This window comes from Sceloporus undulatus, chromosome 10 (assembly GCF_019175285.1).
Source record: "Sceloporus undulatus isolate JIND9_A2432 ecotype Alabama chromosome 10, SceUnd_v1.1, whole genome shotgun sequence".
In the NCBI taxonomy this organism is placed as follows: Eukaryota; Metazoa; Chordata; class Lepidosauria; order Squamata; family Phrynosomatidae; genus Sceloporus; species Sceloporus undulatus.
Window position 1 is genome coordinate 1,270,577 of NC_056531.1, and position 16,584 is coordinate 1,287,160.

The 16,584-nt window shown below is 44.1% G+C and overlaps 1 protein-coding gene across 1 annotated transcript in view; it reads left to right on the top strand.

Moving 5' to 3' along the window:
• The window catches only part of GCN1 (GCN1 activator of EIF2AK4), a 32,425-nt gene that overhangs the window by 2,290 nt on the left and 13,551 nt on the right, over positions 1–16,584 (top strand). Inside the window, exons 3-32 of the mRNA XM_042441475.1 lie at positions 250–313; positions 1,044–1,175; positions 2,004–2,112; positions 2,389–2,487; positions 2,704–2,838; positions 3,376–3,444; positions 5,012–5,120; positions 5,807–5,881; positions 6,570–6,698; positions 7,061–7,111; positions 7,452–7,550; positions 7,654–7,827; positions 8,260–8,412; positions 8,952–9,044; positions 9,364–9,439; positions 9,572–9,731; positions 9,991–10,180; positions 10,275–10,399; positions 10,751–10,929; positions 11,176–11,269; positions 12,004–12,117; positions 12,514–12,712; positions 13,180–13,335; positions 13,520–13,701; positions 14,124–14,204; positions 14,357–14,500; positions 14,824–14,951; positions 15,384–15,573; positions 15,972–16,042; positions 16,158–16,323. Coding sequence (XP_042297409.1) covers positions 250–313; positions 1,044–1,175; positions 2,004–2,112; positions 2,389–2,487; positions 2,704–2,838; positions 3,376–3,444; positions 5,012–5,120; positions 5,807–5,881; positions 6,570–6,698; positions 7,061–7,111; positions 7,452–7,550; positions 7,654–7,827; positions 8,260–8,412; positions 8,952–9,044; positions 9,364–9,439; positions 9,572–9,731; positions 9,991–10,180; positions 10,275–10,399; positions 10,751–10,929; positions 11,176–11,269; positions 12,004–12,117; positions 12,514–12,712; positions 13,180–13,335; positions 13,520–13,701; positions 14,124–14,204; positions 14,357–14,500; positions 14,824–14,951; positions 15,384–15,573; positions 15,972–16,042; positions 16,158–16,323 — 3,746 coding nt within the window. The remainder of the gene's footprint in view (positions 1–249; positions 314–1,043; positions 1,176–2,003; positions 2,113–2,388; positions 2,488–2,703; positions 2,839–3,375; positions 3,445–5,011; positions 5,121–5,806; positions 5,882–6,569; positions 6,699–7,060; positions 7,112–7,451; positions 7,551–7,653; positions 7,828–8,259; positions 8,413–8,951; positions 9,045–9,363; positions 9,440–9,571; positions 9,732–9,990; positions 10,181–10,274; positions 10,400–10,750; positions 10,930–11,175; positions 11,270–12,003; positions 12,118–12,513; positions 12,713–13,179; positions 13,336–13,519; positions 13,702–14,123; positions 14,205–14,356; positions 14,501–14,823; positions 14,952–15,383; positions 15,574–15,971; positions 16,043–16,157; positions 16,324–16,584) is intronic.

Sequence of the window (16,584 nt, forward strand, 5' to 3'; positions counted from 1 at the left end):
CCTAACCATAAAGGTTTTTTAAGCACTAGTTTAAAAAATAGCATCTTGGGAAAGTGATTCTTCTCCTGGGGATTCTAGTGTAGGTTCAAAGGATTAATTCCCTCCTTGCATTTGCACTCCCAGTTGTGAGTGGATCCCTGCTTTTCATAGTTTAAGAAAAGAAGATGCGACACACATGATGTTGAACTGTTCAGTTAACAACATTTGCTCTCGGTTCACTGCTAACATCTTGGCCTTGTTCTGTTTCAGATCTGCCAGAAGGTGCAGTTAAAGGTCTCTGTAAGCTGTTCTGCCTCACTTTGCATCGATACAGGTAAGACTTTCTATTAAGGCTAAATTTGTTTGGCTTGTACATTATCCAGTTGATTCCGTAGAGAGATGGATGGTGTTGTTGTTGCTTTTGTAAGATGATAATACTGGTTATGGATCAGCCGCTCAGTATTGGTATCTTGAAGGTGTAACTTATTACATTTGTTTTGACTCCTTTATTCAATTTATTTGCTCAGCTATATTCTATATTTCTCAGAAATGAATCACAAAAGTCCTGTTAAAACACAAAGGTGAAGGCAGATCTATAGTATAGTAGACGTATGAAGTGCTCCAGGCTTGGAAAATGAAAAGGGTTCAACTTGATGGGCAACAAGTGTGTCTGGCAAAAAATATTCCACTGAAAGGATGCCACCACTGAAGAGTCCCTTTCTATGCTCCTCATGCACATTCAGATTGCTGCTGTCCCTGAGCCACACGTAGTAAGGCAGTTTATGAACAGACTTGCTCATCTTTTGAGGCTACTTAGGTTTTTATTTGTTACAGCACCAGAAAATGAAAATATGGAAGATGGAGTTGTCGTATAAAAATGTGCGCTTGCCTTTGTTTATGTAATTTGGAAATAACCCTTTCAGTTCAGAAAGGCACACTGGATAATAAATAGATTTGTTGAAATGAAGCTAATCAGCCATAATAAACCAGACTTGTGAGGAGGTGATTAAAACGGTCGTCTTAAGTATGTGAGCCTCATGCATTTCCTTAAATGTTCTCCTTAGAGATGCAGCGTCCCACAGAGCTCTTCAAGTGGCTCTGCAGCAGCTTGCCGAATACCAGCCGGAAGCGACAGCAAAGAACCTTTTACAGTCCCTACAGTCTTCAGGAATCAGCAGCAAGTCTGTAGGGCCCAAGTAAGAGCTGTGTTCAGTTTCTTGGGGAGCCATTTGCTGAAAGGGGGAAAATCTACTTCTTAGTCGTACCTTAGAATTATAGAATCGTAGAGTTGGAAGAGACCACAAGGGCCATCCAGTCCAACCCCCCTGCCATGCAGGAACTCTCAAAGCATCCCTGACAGATGACCATCCAGCCTCTGCTTTAAAGACCTCCAAAGAAGGAGACTCCACCTTGAGTACCTTAGCTTTGGAAGAAAGCCCACTCTTTATTTCTGCTGACCCCTCTGTTGTTGGTTGGTGTTAGATTTGACTAGCACACATGCTAATGAAGGACATGTCAACTTTGGTTGAGGCTCCTGAGTATCCTTTAGAGCAGATGGGGAAAGTGTGGTCTTCCTGATGATGATGGACTACATTTCCCATTAGTCCCAACAAGCAGATCTGACCGTGAAAATAGCAATAGCAAGTACATTTCTATACCACCTTATATTCTTATATTATATTCTTACATTATATTCTGCCTTAGGAGCATGCATAGTGAGAGCTGTCCTGCCTTTAAGCAGGGTTGGCACAGGTAACATGAAAAATGGTTGCAGTGAGGAGAGAGGAACATATAACTGTGCAAACATAATCATGAGTAGCCATTCTTTCTGCACAGGCCTTAAGATTGGGGAAAATGAGGAAAGAAAAGACTAGAGTTAAGATGAAAAAGTTCTGTGTGTGTGGAGACATTTTTTTCAAGTTGTTCAAATTAATAAGCAGAGAGTTAGCCATGGTTTGTAGTGGCAGGCATTAATGCTGCAGTCACCTGTGGCACTCATTTCCTTCTTGCCCTTTTTGTGATAGTAAGAGCAGTGGATCTGCAGCTTTGCTGGCTCTGTCTTGGACTTGTTTGCTTGTCCGCATCGTCTTCCCCACACGTGACAAGCGACAAGGAGAAACATGGGAAAAACTGGTAAGAATCCGTGGTCTTGAATTTGCTGTGTGTCTTTTCACTGTAACCTGTCTTTTGTCAGCTTATATACTGTACTCTCATCACCAGTGTTCCAAGTAAGACTAAAGTCTCAAAAATTAGTTTCAGGTATAGAGTACAGGTAGTCGTGTTTAGGATGACGTATGTAGTCTCTGAGTAGTTCTTAACTAGGGTTATAAATGAAGCAGAAGTTGAAGTGGTGTGTAAGGATCACTATTGGTAAATTATTCAGGGCCCCCCCTTTTTTTTTCTCAACAGGTGGAAGTTCAATGTTTGCTTTTGTTGGAAGTTCTGGGTGCTTCCCGGAAGCCTATGGTGGATGGGGCTGTGAAGAAACTGAATAGGCTGTGGAAAGAGGTACTGTATGGCTTCTGAAACTGTGATCCATGGCATGATGGTATACATCAAGCTTCTTCTACCTGGTGCCCTCCAGATGTGTTGAACTGTAACTCCCATCAGCCAGATAGCATGTAGTCCATCACATCTGGAGGATACCAGGTTGGGGTGGGTGGGTGGAATAGGGTGATTTAAACTCACTTTTGCCTTCCTGACATTCTGCTTTCTTCCCCAAAGAACCCTGGGCTGGTGGATCAGTACCTCTCTGTCATTCTTGGCCTTGAAGCCAACCAGGGGTATGCTGCCATGCTGGGCCTATTAGTGCTGTTCTGTACCAAACAGAAGGAAGTTGATGCCATCAACAGATACAAGGTTAGTATGGAAGGTGGGCTTGGCACTGGAGAAAGATGTGGCTTCTTAACAGGTTGCTGGGAGTTGGCTTAAGTTTTACCCAGACATTCAATGGGTGGGACCTAAACAGACTGAGCTGAATTCAGAGTTTTAGAGGCTCATGGCCAGGTGTGCATGAAATGTGCATGATGCATTGCAGCTGCCATGCTGTCGTCATATGCACCACAGTGTATTGAAACCATGAATCCTGATGTGTCGTTTTTCCAGAGAATAAAGAATAAAATGGGTTCAAGCAGGGGTGGATTTCACTGGGCCTGTAAACAGAGACAGTAGCAGGGATGAGCAACTTGTGGCAATCCATATGCTGTTGAGACAGACATCCTGTCATCCCTATTCAACTGGCTGCTGAGTAGGATTGATGGGAGTTGAAATCCAACACCACCCAAAGAGCTACATGTTTCCCTCTTGCTGTATAGCATTGATGGAGTAATAAAGCCTTACTATCTGTTCCTCTTATGGAATGTCATGTGAGGGTAATATGTTTTTCTCCTTGTTCAGAGTGCTCTCCTTGATTTCTACATGAAGACCATCCTAATGAGCAAGACGAAACCTCAGAAGCACCTACTGGTGAGAGAAATTCCTGACTTTACTACTAAGCCAAAAAAAATTACTAGACCAGTGTAGTTGTCTGCCGCAGGAAACCCTGAGTGTGTTATGGCAGCTTAAAAGACAAATTGATTATGGCAGGAGTTCTCATGGGTTAGAGTTGTCTTTATGATGTGTATCAAGTGTTACCCTTTAGTTGGTAGATATTCTTATACATGGGTATAGGGAAAGAACTGGCAAATCATGGATCTGTGAAGCAGGAGAGAAATAGTGTCTGTTATTTCTTTGTAAAGTTCAGCGGAAATCAGTGGCCATTCACAACCACAGTATTTGATGCCAGTAATGCCTTCCAGGCCTTATGTGTTATCTTATTCCCTCGCTCACATATCTTAAACACTTACCTACTTATTTTAGATATGGCTGCTTAAATAAACCTTTGACCTGCCTGTCTTCTGTACTGTCACTATGGCACCGAAGTGCCTCACCTGCCACAGGTTTTCATGCCATAAATACTCTGCTGTGATCCTCCCTGCCTTTAGCATGCAGATAGCCCAATGCCTTGTGTGTATGAAGACCTTGGAACAGTTACTGTTCTGGGCTGCAGCTCCCAGAATTCCTTCACCATTGTGGCGGAGGATTCTGGGAACAGTAATCCAAAAAGTAACTTTCTCAAGCTTGGGATATGGGTGTGGGGATCGGGAAGGGGATCATTCAGAAAACTGGCCTTATCATTTTGAAAGCTAGCTGAGAAATACTGTGTTAGTGAGGGGTGGGAGATTGCTCACGAATCTACTCTTGAAACAGGGGCAGCCATGCAACTGTCTAGAAACAGAGAGAATTGAGTGGATTTAACCTGAGGGCATGTGGGGGCCCTTCTCTCAGACCTCCAATCTTAATACAAGTTGCTAACTAAGGTGCGTCACAGACTGCCGAAAAGCGGCGGCCTGCACCCGCCCCTTTCCCCGCCAGATCGGGGCCTCAGTGGCTAGAGCGGCAGCCGCTGAGGCCCCAATCTGCTGCTTTCCAGGCTGCGGGGAAGTGGCAAAATGCCACTTCCCCCAGGCCTGGAAAGGGGTGTCCTTGGGGCTTCAAACCCCAAGGACTCCCCGTGGCGGCAGGGAGGAGGAGAAAGGGGCCGCTTGGCCCCTTTCTACTCTGCGTCGCTGGGCGCAGCCATGTAAAGACTGCGCCAGCGACACAAGACCAGGAAGGAGCTCCGTTTCGGAGCTCCTTCCTGCACCCACGAAAGGGCGCACTAAGCGCCCTCACGCGGCATGACAGCGTCACGTCCGCGCCGCCTCATTTGGAGGCTGTGTGTTCGTGATGCCATCATGGTGGCCCCCATGTAGATGGGGTGCCGCCATCTTGTACGTCCTCAGGATGTATTAGCCTTTGGGGCATCAAGAAGTGACGCCCCTTTCTAAACCTAGGATGTCCTGAGGATGTCCCTTATGGCGGTCTGTAACGCACCCTATGACTATGAACTGAGCACTTCCTCACTTGGTGGAAACTCCTGCTTCTCTCAGGTGTCTGGACAGGTGATCATTTGCGCTCTAGCTCTGCATGAAACGCTTGGCTTTTCTTGCAGGACAACTGCGCTCCTCTGCTCCGGTATGTGTCTCACTCCGAATTCAAGGACCTTGTGTTGCCAGCTTTGCAGAAATCCTTGCTGCGGAGCCCTGAGAATGCCATTGAAAGTGAGTGGCCAGTGGAAGAATGTGGGGTATGTTGTGAAGGAGAGCTGCTTTGAATGGATTTGGTACCATTGAGCTCACTGTAGCGGCTCTTCTCTGGATTGAGGGTGGCTGGGTCACAGTGGCTCTAGCTTTTTTTTCATGTTTGCCTAACTGCAAACTAAATTGGAGCAGTTGCAGTCAGCCCATGTTTTTATAGTGTACAGTTGGACACAATAAGGGCGGTTGTGAAACAAATGTAGTTGGAAACCTGATAGCTGGGTGGTTGGAAAACATTAGGAAATTAGGCCTGTGTCATGCATGGAAAATAGGGAATTGGAATGGAAACAGTCAATGTAGGAACATGTCAGAAACTCTTTCAGAAGGTTTAAAAGCATTCAAAGCTTATTGTGAAGCTAGGGAAAAATTGTTTGAGAGGTACCAATCTCAAGTTTGATGATGTAGCAGGAATAGGTGGGCAATAACAATTTTTCCAAGTTGTTTCTCTTTTATTTTATAGCACATATTTCAAAGATTTGGGGGAGGAACATTTTCAGTGTCAACAGTAGCTCAGAGGTCCTTGATTTTGGTTCTTGCCCATCAGCCATGAATAGAATGCTGGCTGTTGTGAGGCATAAATGCTTTACTGTTGGCAAGAGTGAATGCTAATTTAACCGATCTCTCTTTCTCTCTCTCTTCTTCACTTTCAGCAATTTCTTGTTTGTTGGCATCTGTAACCCTTGACCTCAGCCAGTATGCACTGGACATCGCAAAAGGGCTAGCCAGTAAGTTCCATTGTTTGTGACTATGTTGTTTGCAGATAAGAGAAGGTTTCTTTTGCTCTAGGGCTAGGCAACATTGGACCCTCACACATTGAGGACCATAACTCTGATAATTTCTTATTATAGGTTGTGCTAGCTGTGACACAACAGTGCTACTCAAAGTGGTGGTCCCTGGACTGGTGCCGGTCCCTGGAAAGTTTCCAGGAAAGAAAGGCATAATTCTAGTCAGTGGCACAAATACCAGTCTGATATGTTGGAAATAATATTTGCTGATCCCTCACATTAAATATCCTGTGAAATGTTGTGAAAGATTGAAGGTTCTTTGGTATATACTTGTCAATCTGCATCTCTCCTGTATTTTTTTGTTGTTTGACCATGGCTCCCAGGTTTGCAAAGGTTAACCTTACCTAGTAGTCAGATCAGCATCGATATTCCATGAAGTCTCTCTTAACCAATGGATTATCAAGAAATTCTTCAGGACAATAGGTTACACATTTATTTCTCACAAGTAAGATTCAGTCTTTCCTTAGAGCTTACATAATATTTAGGTACATTTCATGTGTATTTCAAGATACTGCATTACATACACAGATCTCTACCGCTGTCTGTTTTCAGAACTTGTTAGGCGCATTTTTGAATAGCAAGGAAGGGCAACTGTGGGAGGCAATAATGTTTTGTATCTGATTTTTAGGCCAATTGAAATCCAATAGTTCTCAGCTAATGGATGAAGCCATAATAGCGTTGAAGAATTTGGCAAGGCAGTGCAGCGACCCATCCGTAGTGGAGTCACTTGGAAAACACCTGTTTGCCATTTTGGGAGGTAAGTAGGTCTTCATTTGGGGAAGGATTTTCTACTTTCCTCATCGCTGGTACAATTTGCTGTGATTGCCTGCAGCACCTCTGCTGTTTGGGTCACTCTCCTGTACCTATGGCAGAGTTGGGCAATTGTTGAAGGCTACAGAATGCATTAGCCCCCAAAGAGACCTTGGAGGGCCATACCTGCTTCCCCTGCCCAAATGTTTTGTGGTAGAAAGTCTTGTTGGAATCACTAGATGTTATTTCTGAGTAGGCATATATAGCTTGGTAGTGTTCATGTGCAGATTTGATGGTCTTTTCCTGTTCCTGTTAACTTGTTGGTAATTCTTTTCCTCTCTGTGATAATCCCGCAATTTTTGTTGATAGGTGCTGAAGGAAAACTGACAGTTGTGGCACAGAAAATCAGTGTCCTCTCAGGTAAGGCTCCTGGATGCAAAAAGCGGTCTTTACAGTCAGAACTCATGTCTTCTGTCAAATGGAATGTGAAAGTCCAACTTTGATTTTACTGGTTCATTTTTAGTCCAGAGAGAGAATGTTACTGTGCAAGGTTTGCAAAGAATGTCTAGTCAAAACATTTATTGATAGTTATGTCAGTGGTACTGGTTTAGGAAATTGCCATGAGCTAGATGGGAATTAGGGAATGTTTCAACAAGATTGGTCACCAAGGCTGCAAAATGTTTTCTGGCCGATACATCTTCTTATTCTTTTTAATTGTGGAAGGTAATGTGACTAATGGAGGGCTTTTTGGTGCCTTTAGGGATTGGCAGTTGTAGCTATCATGCAGTCTCTGGGCCCTCCAATCAAGTTGTAAGTGAAACTGTGGCCGAACTTTTCATCCCTTTTCTCCAGCAGGAAGGTAAGGTTCTTTCACAGCTACTGCCATGAGAATGAGTTTGTGGGTGGGTGTGGCCGATGATGTGGATTGCTTAGCCACATAATTCTGTTTTGTCTCTCCTCAGTCCATGAAGGCACTCTGGTGCATGCCATCTCTGTCCTTGCACTCTGGTGTAATCGGTTCACCACGGAAGTGCCCAAGAAGCTGGTTGAGTGGTTCAAGAAAGCCTTTGGTCTTAAAACCTGCACTTCCGCTGTGAGGCATGCATATCTACAGTGCATGTTGGCATCCTTCAAAGGTAAGATTTACCCACTTTCATACATTTGTATTGGTGGCTACAAGACACAGAAAATGTAGCTGCCAGATATCAGCAACTGCATGCATCCCAATCCATTGTTACTGTGGAAGAATGTTGGGAGAAGCTTCTTGCTTACAGTGTCTGCCCATGGGCTTCTTGGAAGTATGTGGCTAACCACTGTGGGAAACAGAATGCCAACCTATGTGGACTATTGATCCAATCCTGCAGGATGTCCCTGATGTTCTTATAAGGGGCTTTGGGATTCCACGGAGCTCAGTTCAGAAACCTTCAGTCTAAATAATGTTGAAGTTTATTCTGAATGTTGTGAAGAAAGGTCTTTCTGATTCCTGTTCTATTTCAGTGCTATCATCTGCTGCAGAAATTGGGAAAGGCTCCCTGACTGGGTCTATTTCTCTTTCTCCACTTCTGCAGGCAATGTGCTTATGCAGGGAGTAGACTTGCTTCCAGTGATGATCCAGACAGTTGAAAAAGCAGCAGCGCAAAGCACTCAGATTTCCCTAGTAACAGAAGGCATTGCAGCAGCTTTGCTGATTTGTAGGCTCTCCGTCGCGGATTCACAAATAGGTAAGGTCCCTGGAGGGTCTGTGGGCTCATAGGTTCTAATGGAGGTCAGTTTCTCTTAGATTACTGATGGATTCACAAGAATGAATGGTAGGGTCTCCAGTGTTGTAGTCCAACAACGCTGTCTTGCAGTCTAGTAATACCTGGAAGATCACAAACTTCGAGGTTGGAATATTAGAGTGGGACTTGGGAGACCTTAAATTCCCACAGAAGCATCAAGCTCACTTGGTGACATTGGGCCAGTCACTGTGCCTCATAAGGATCTCCCAGCATGACGGAAAAATGAGCCATGGGCACCACCTCAAGTTCATTGGAGGAACAGCAGGATGCAAACATTGTACTAATAAAAAGAATAAAAACATTCAGCGTCAGTTCTTAGATCACATAAAGCCAGTATTGTTTTGGAATTCTTATTTGTCAAGATAGAAAACAGCATTATGGTTCACACTGTCTGATTTGCTTCTGCTTGGCTTTTTCTTAAAAGTTACTTGTATGGCAAGTTGTTCTTTTTATTTCATACTTGGTCCCATCTCTCTTCCCAGAGAACAAACTTAACAACTTCTGGCCGCTCATTTTGGATGAGAAAAAGCAAGTTTTCACTTCGGAGAAGTTCCTGCAGTCTGCATCGGAAGAAGGTAAGTTACATAGCCTTCCCTATCTCCTTGTAAACCTCACTGACCCTAACTAACTGTTCTGAGTCTAACTAACCCCTGACTACCTGTCCGACACACTATCTTTTTAAAAAAAACCTTCAAACATTCAGCCAATCACTCCTCACCCCAACATTTCAAACATTCCTCTGAGGCCATAAGGCCTAGAAAGTTGCTTTGGCTGTGATTGTCATGGAAGATATTTCTAGGTTCTGGTGGAACTGCAGTAAACTCATAGTCATAGCTGCAATGAATAAAAGGGCCAATTTCCATACAGTTTTCCTGTCTGTGTCCCCACCTGCAGCCATGTGCACAGTTTTACAGCTGGCGGAGCGTCTCCTCTTGGACCATGAGCAGCGACTGCCTGGTGCTAAAATCCAGTATGTATAGCTTGGTCTGTTTTCACTTGCTTATCAACAAGGAGCTCTTGAGCTGTTTTCTGAGCACAAGAACCTTTCAGATTTTTTATTCCCATGCCACCTCTCAAACGTCTTGTCTCTTTCCACATCCAGGCAGTATCACAAAGCCCTGGCTGCCGTTCTTCTGAGCCGGTCATGGTGTGTCCGAAGGCTTGCCCAGCAAACTGTGAGAAAGCTCTTGTCCTTGCCCAGAGGGTTCAAGTTGGCCTATGGGCTTTTAGAAGAGTTGAAAGTGGTTCTCAGTTCTCATAAGGTAAATGTTTCCACATTCTGCAAAAGTTCAAATTAAATACTTGAAATTCAGAATTTTAATTGAGTTCTCTTGTTATTTGGGAAGAGGGAATCATGAAGCATTGGGTCGGGAAAGGGGAAGGAAAGTCAGCAGAACTGAAGCCAATGGTTTTTATAGCCTCCACCACATCTTGTGTTTTCCTCCAGACGGTTGTGATCAGCATTTCTTTCTGGCCAGGGGCTTGTCTTACTATTCATTGTCTATTTCCATGATTCATTAGGTCCTTCCCCCTGAGACCTTGGTAACGGAGACAGGAGAATTGTCAGAACAAGGGAAAATGTACATTCCTCCTCGGATCCTTCAGGAAACCTTGTGTGTGATCTCATGCGTGTCATGCCTGGAAGGGGATCTGGAGGAGAAAGAAAATCTAGCTTTGGAAATGCTGCTAGTAAGCAACCATCCTTCTCTGGGTGAGTAGAGGGAAAAGTTGCCATTGGGTGTGTGGTGTATGAATGTCACAAAGCAGATTTTATTTAAGTTGCTGTTATTTCTTTTGTCTCTCAGTTGCAGTGCATTCTGGCCTTTGGCCAGCCCTCTTGATCAAGATGAAGCTTGAACCTGTAGACTTCATCACCAAATACCTGGAAAAAATATTTGACCGAATTATCACTCAGAGCCCCATGACAAAGGTGACCAAGGTTGCTCTAAGACAGTGGATTTCAAAGACATCCTTGCCTGTGTGACTAGCCAGGAGAATGTGGATTTCTCTCAAATAACTTAGGTTATAGTTCTGTCTACCTTGCAGTTCCTTCCCTTAAATTGGCAAAATGTGATCCCAAAGATGCTGAATAATTTCCTCTACAAGCCAGTGCACACATCAGCATAACTTTAACATGGGGCTTGTCTTAAACAGCAGATTTTGACCGCTGGCTGCAAAACTCAGCTTCAACAGCCTTAAGTGTGTTGAGAGACTCTTGTATGGTGCTGCGATCTTTTGCAGTGCTGTCTTTCCTCATGCTTTTCTTTTCTTCCTTTTGCAGTCATCCCTGAATGCAGTAGGAATGCTTTCTGTCCTCTCTCCTGGCAGAGTCCTTCCCCAGGTGATCAGCACCATCTCTGCCTCTCTGGAAAAATCTGCCCTGTGTCTCGTGACCCAAGAGGAGTTTGCAATCATGAAGACACCTGAAGGGGAGCTATATGACAAATCTATCTTACACAGGTGAGGAGTGCTCAGTTTTCAGTGGCCAAAGAAGACCCCCCCCCCCATGCCATTTTAAATGTTAAGAGCATGTTCGCACTGATGATGAACATTTTAGTCCAAAACATTTGGGCGGGTATCCACATCAGAACCCAGTAGCTGGATCTACTGGTGCTTCTTTTACATTTCTAAAGGTAAAGGTACTTGAAACGGCTGCTTGGAAAGACTGGTGGGGTTATGCTGCTACTCTCTCGTTTTCTGTTTCAGTGCTCAGCAGGATAGCCTGAAAAAGGCCAACATGAAAAGGGAAAACAAGGCTTACTCTTTCAAGGAGCAGATCATTGAACTTGAGCTGAAGGAGGTGAGGCCTTGTGTGCTGGATAAATGTTGTGGGGAGCCAGAGTGATTAATTTTTTTTTATTTTTATTTTTCTATTTCCCACCTCTCCTTATGAATCGAGGCAGGATCACATCAATGTCATAAATACAAGATACACGACAGTTTAAAACAGCAAATTTAAAACAGCGTTATATAACAACCTTACATAATAAATACAATATCAACATCAATATCAACAGTAGTGGATCAGGAGGACAGGGGGAGAAATCTCAAGGCACAAGGTTTTCAGAACAGTCGGTTACATTGTTTTTCAAGGTACCATGTGTCTTTCAAGTTAGAAGCACTCTGTTGCCCAGTAAGTTCCAGGGAAGCATAGTAGGAGAAAGGTCTCCTTGTTGGTGTTGCTCATATCTGATGCAACCATCCTACAACCTGTCTGCATTTCTGGGGGCTAGCTTGCCGTTGCTTTATTTAATTGTGGTTAGTGGTTCTTCTTCTATGAATTTAGCTGTTTGTTGTCCATGCATTCCTTTGTGACAGAAGTTGCAAGTTCTAGGAGCAGATTTTGTGGAGCTGAGCGATTTTGTGGAGCTGAGCGTTTTACTGCTACTTCTCTCTTGAGACTGCTTGTGTCTAAACACACCTTTCAGTTCACGACTTTTTTCATCATACTGGTCATCAACTGTGTGTGAGTTATTATGATTGCCTTGTTTCAAAGTGATGCCCACCCATGTAACAAATGGCTTTCTTTTGCAGGAGATTAAGAAGAAAAAGGGCATCAAGGAAGAGATCCAGCTGACCAGCAAACAAAAGGAAATGCTGAATGCTCAGCTGGAGAAGGAAGCTCAGATTAGGAAGCAATTGAAGGAGGCAAGTTGGCTAAGTTTTGTGCCCAAGACTTGTTTGCAGAAGGGAAATTTGTATATTGCAAAGACTGTCTTCTCCATTCAAAAATGTATTTCACACACACGCATGTATTTGTGCCCCATTATTTTTTAGTAAGGGTTGAATAATGCAGGGTTGAGTGGAAGGTTTGTGTGTTCCCCTTTGCACAACAGTCTTCTGAACCAAGGGCTACCCTTTAATTTTTCCCAAGTAAAGCACTGCAGATGAATTTTTTCTTCCTGTTATCAGTCAAAGAATACTGATAAAGGGGGGGGGGAGTAGTCCAGAGCTATGGATTTATTTGTGTAACATAGTTGACAACTTGATCATTTCTTTTTTACGTTGTGTTTTAATTGTAACTATTGTGGTGTTTTCTTGCAGCTTGACAACGAGTTGGAATCCATGCTAGGTCTTCTGGAGGCTGTTCTAAAAAGGAATCCCCCTGGCCTCTCCCAGTACATCCCTGCTCTCATAGGATCATTCCTTCCTCTGCTGAAATCCCCCCTGGCTGCTCCAAGGGTTAAGGCGCCTTTCCTTTCTTTGGCCTCCTGTGTGATGCCTGATCGTTTGAAGACTTTTGGTTAGTATTTTGTTGGGGGGAGTTGGAGTTAAAGAAAGTAATAATAAGTATAGAAAAAAGGCCAGCATAACGTAGTGGTTTGAGTGTTGGATTGGGTGCTGGGAGACTAGAGTTCGAATCCCCCCTCAGCTGAAAGCATGCTCTCTCACAGCCTCAGAGGAAGGCAAGGACAAACCCCTCTGAAATGTTGCCAAGAAGTCAGAGGTGACTTGAAGGCACACAACAAATAGTGTGGGAAAGTTCTGAAGCCATTGGGAAGCTTACATTTGATTCCAAAAGCTCTCAAGACGATTGCCGTTTGTCAAAATATTTGCATCCCCCTACATGTCTTGATCTGCATGTGTGACTGCAACCGTCTTTACTGTGTAGGTATTCCTTTTCGGTTGCATGCCGAAGTGTTTTTGCGGTTGCTAAAAGAATTAACATCAGCATGTCCGCTCTCAAGATGCTTCTCTTTCCTTCCCCAGGCACTGTAGCAAGTCATGTGACTTTGCGCATGATAAAACCTGAATGCGATTTGGACGAATCTTGGTGTCAGGAGGATCTGCCTACAGCTGTGAACAGAGTTGTTAACCTGCTGCATGCACACACAGTGCCAGGACGAATGAGCAAAGGAGAGGCAGGTGAGGTGTTTTTGAATCTAAGCTGTTCTCCATAACTTTTCCTATGTAATATTCCAGACATTGGATTCTTTGTGCTTTGAGGAGGTGGATTGTTCAGCCTCGGACTGCCTCAAACCAAAGCGTATTTGTGGTATGGAAGACTGCATTCCTACTCCTTGGTGTATTGTTCATTTTCCTGTTGCAGGTCCCATGCCATTGCCAGCTCCAGGATTTTCCTTGGTGTTTCCTCTCTTTAAAATGGTGCTACTGGAAACTCCCAATGACAGTGAAGAGAAGGAGGAACTCATGGTCAAGGTCCTTCAGACCATCACAGTTCATGCTCAGTTGAGGTCATCCACCAATAACCAGAATTTGCTGGTGGATGAGGTCAGTTTTTTTCTTTTATGTTTCTGCTTCCCAAAGTGAAGAACTGTTGACATCTGGGCACTTTGGTTAGCCTACCTGTATACTCAGAAGCTCTTAGCAAAGGTGAACATTCACCCCAGAAATCCAAATTAAATGTAAAATGATATGCTTGGGTGTCCCTTCCCACACTCTCTTACCACATGCTGATCTTGTTTAAAACATAACCTGTATATATATATTACTGATGTTTTTGTATGTGCTGGTTTTAATATTCTGTAAGCAACCTTGAGTGTCAACATTGGGAAAAGGTGGGATACAAATGAATAAAACCATATCAACCACCATCATTATCATCAATAATGACTCGCTCTGTTTTCACTGGTTATGTCTATTACGATGACAAGCCCATGTGCTTTTCTTTTTTTCCCCTGGTCACCTACCAGAATGGTCCTGAGTTACTGCCTCGCACAGATATGCTGCAGCTGTTGGCAAAAGTGATTGGAGCAGGCTCTCCACGTTTGCAGGTGAGCTGGCCAGTTGTTCTTGCCCAGATGAAGTGCCAAGGGCTTTGCTTGGTCTGTAAGCAGTCAGTGGGCTATGGATTGTAGCTTTTGAGTTGGTCAGCTGCATGCTGTTACACCTTCACAATCTACTTAAAAGTGTTGTTCTTTATTAGGTGTTGGCTTCTAATGCCCTCACAGCCTTGTGTGCTAGCAGCAGTGGGGAGGATGGATGTGCCTATGCGGAGCAAGAGGAAATCGATGTGTTGCTCCAGGCCCTTCAGTCTCCATGCATGAATGTCCGAGATGCAGCTCTTCGGGTCAGTTTGTATTTCTTTCTTGCTAGGACACAGGATGATATCTGGGCATGGATGACTTTCCCATCCTTTCCTGGAGGCAGGAGTTGTAGAGCAGGGGTGGAAATCATGTGGCCCATGTCTGTGTGCAACCTCCGAGGCTGTTTCTACAGCCCTTGTAGCCTTATCTCCAGTCTCCTGCCTGTGTATAAAAATTAAAAACCACCAGATGAGAGCATTTCAACCATTTTCTGCCTCCCTCCCCATTCCAACAATCCCTGTTGTTGCATTGAAGATGTTGGGGGAGTGGGAAGACTTTCACCTAATTCCCCTCTTTTGTCCTTCAGGGTTTGATGGAACTGCAGATGGTGCTGCCCACCCCAGATAGTGATGAGAAGAATGGACTGAACCTTCTGCGTCGTCTCTGGGTGGTGAAGTTTGACAGAGAAGAAGAGATTCGGACATTGGCAGAGAGGTGAGAGTTAACTGTTTCCTGTCCCTCCCAAGGGAGGTGACCTTGTTTATTCCAGAAGTAGACACCACCATTCCTCCAAAAATAAAATGGTGCCTTGGCTTACCAACATATGAAGCTGCCTTGACTGGTTCAGATGTTTGTCCATCTAGACCAGAAGGTGGATGGTTGTGCTGGTGGCAGGAGCCATTTTTCAGCCTTTTTACAAATGTTTTACATTTTTGCTCCCACCCTCCTTTTGAGGTTCTTTTGTGGGGTTGAGGAGAGAACATTTCAGGATAACAAATTTCGCAGTGAAAAATCAGTCCTCTGTTTGGGATGTCCTACAGGGCTCCTGGGATTGCTGGAAAGGGGTTGGAGGCATGCACTTTCCGCACCCCCAGATCAACTTTGCTCAACCTGGAGGGTGACCATTTAGCTTCTTTTTTTACATAGATTGTGGGAGTCGATGGGCTTGGAACTGCAGCCTGATATCTGCTCCGTCCTCATCAAAGATGTCATCCACTATGAAGAAGCTGTGCGGCAGGCTGGCGCAGAGGCACTTTCTAAGAGTGTTGAACAGTATCGAAGCCAAACAAGGGATGTGATGACCAAACTTATGGAGATTTATCAGGAAAAACTCTATGTAAGCTATTTGGGATGGGCAGTTGAAGAGGCTCTAGGAGGCACATACTGTGTTGTCATTATTCCAGGAAGCTGCCAGTGGTGCTTTATGACTATCAAGCAAAATGTGACGCTTGTGTCATAAATCGTCTCTAAACAGAAGAAAAGGAAGGGAGAGTCAAATGTAACAAGGAAGGAATAGAAGCCAAGATGAAGGCTTGTATCCAGGCCTTGTTTCACTTGAAGGGTGGGAACATTAGAGGATGAAGCCCAAAACATCATGGCAGAGGTGGATTTTAAGCAGAATTGGAAGAAAACAAGAGGTGGTTCTACATGGAAGTTGTGGATGGGGGTTCTGCTTCCTGGATAAAGGAATATATGCTTTAATATATGTACATAATGATTCTTTCACTTTCTCAGAGGCCCCCACCGGTTTTGGATGCTTTGGGACGTGTCATCTCAGAATCTCCGCCTGACCAATGGGAAGCCAGGTATGCCTCATTTTAACTCTGGCTGTCCCTCCAATTTACCTGAAATGTTTCAGGCTTTTATCTTTATAGAGGTAAAGTATAGATATAATAGATAATCAGCACTTTATCCTTATAGGTGTGGCATTGCTTTGGCCCTGAACAAGCTCTCTCAGCACTTGGATGGTTCACAGGTGAAGCCTCTTTTCCAGTTCTTTGTACCAGATGCCCTGAACGATCGTAATCCTGAGGTCCGGAAGTGTATGCTGGATGCAGCCCTCTCAGCGCTGAATACCCACGGCAAGGTAGGCTAAAACTTACAACAACAACATACTCCAAGTCAGAGTGTTGGACTGTCTTAGTAAAGTCTACATGAACTGGCAGTGGTTGCCCAGGCTTTCAGATATGCTTCACTTTTTAAATCTGTCCCAGTCCTTCTTGGCTCTTCGGACCTAAGATTGCATCTTGTTGCTTTTCCTTTCTCCTTCTTTCTGTCTCCCTCAGACACACACACACTATGATGTTGCATTCTGTTAGTCATGGTTATCAATATGGTGTACATTCTA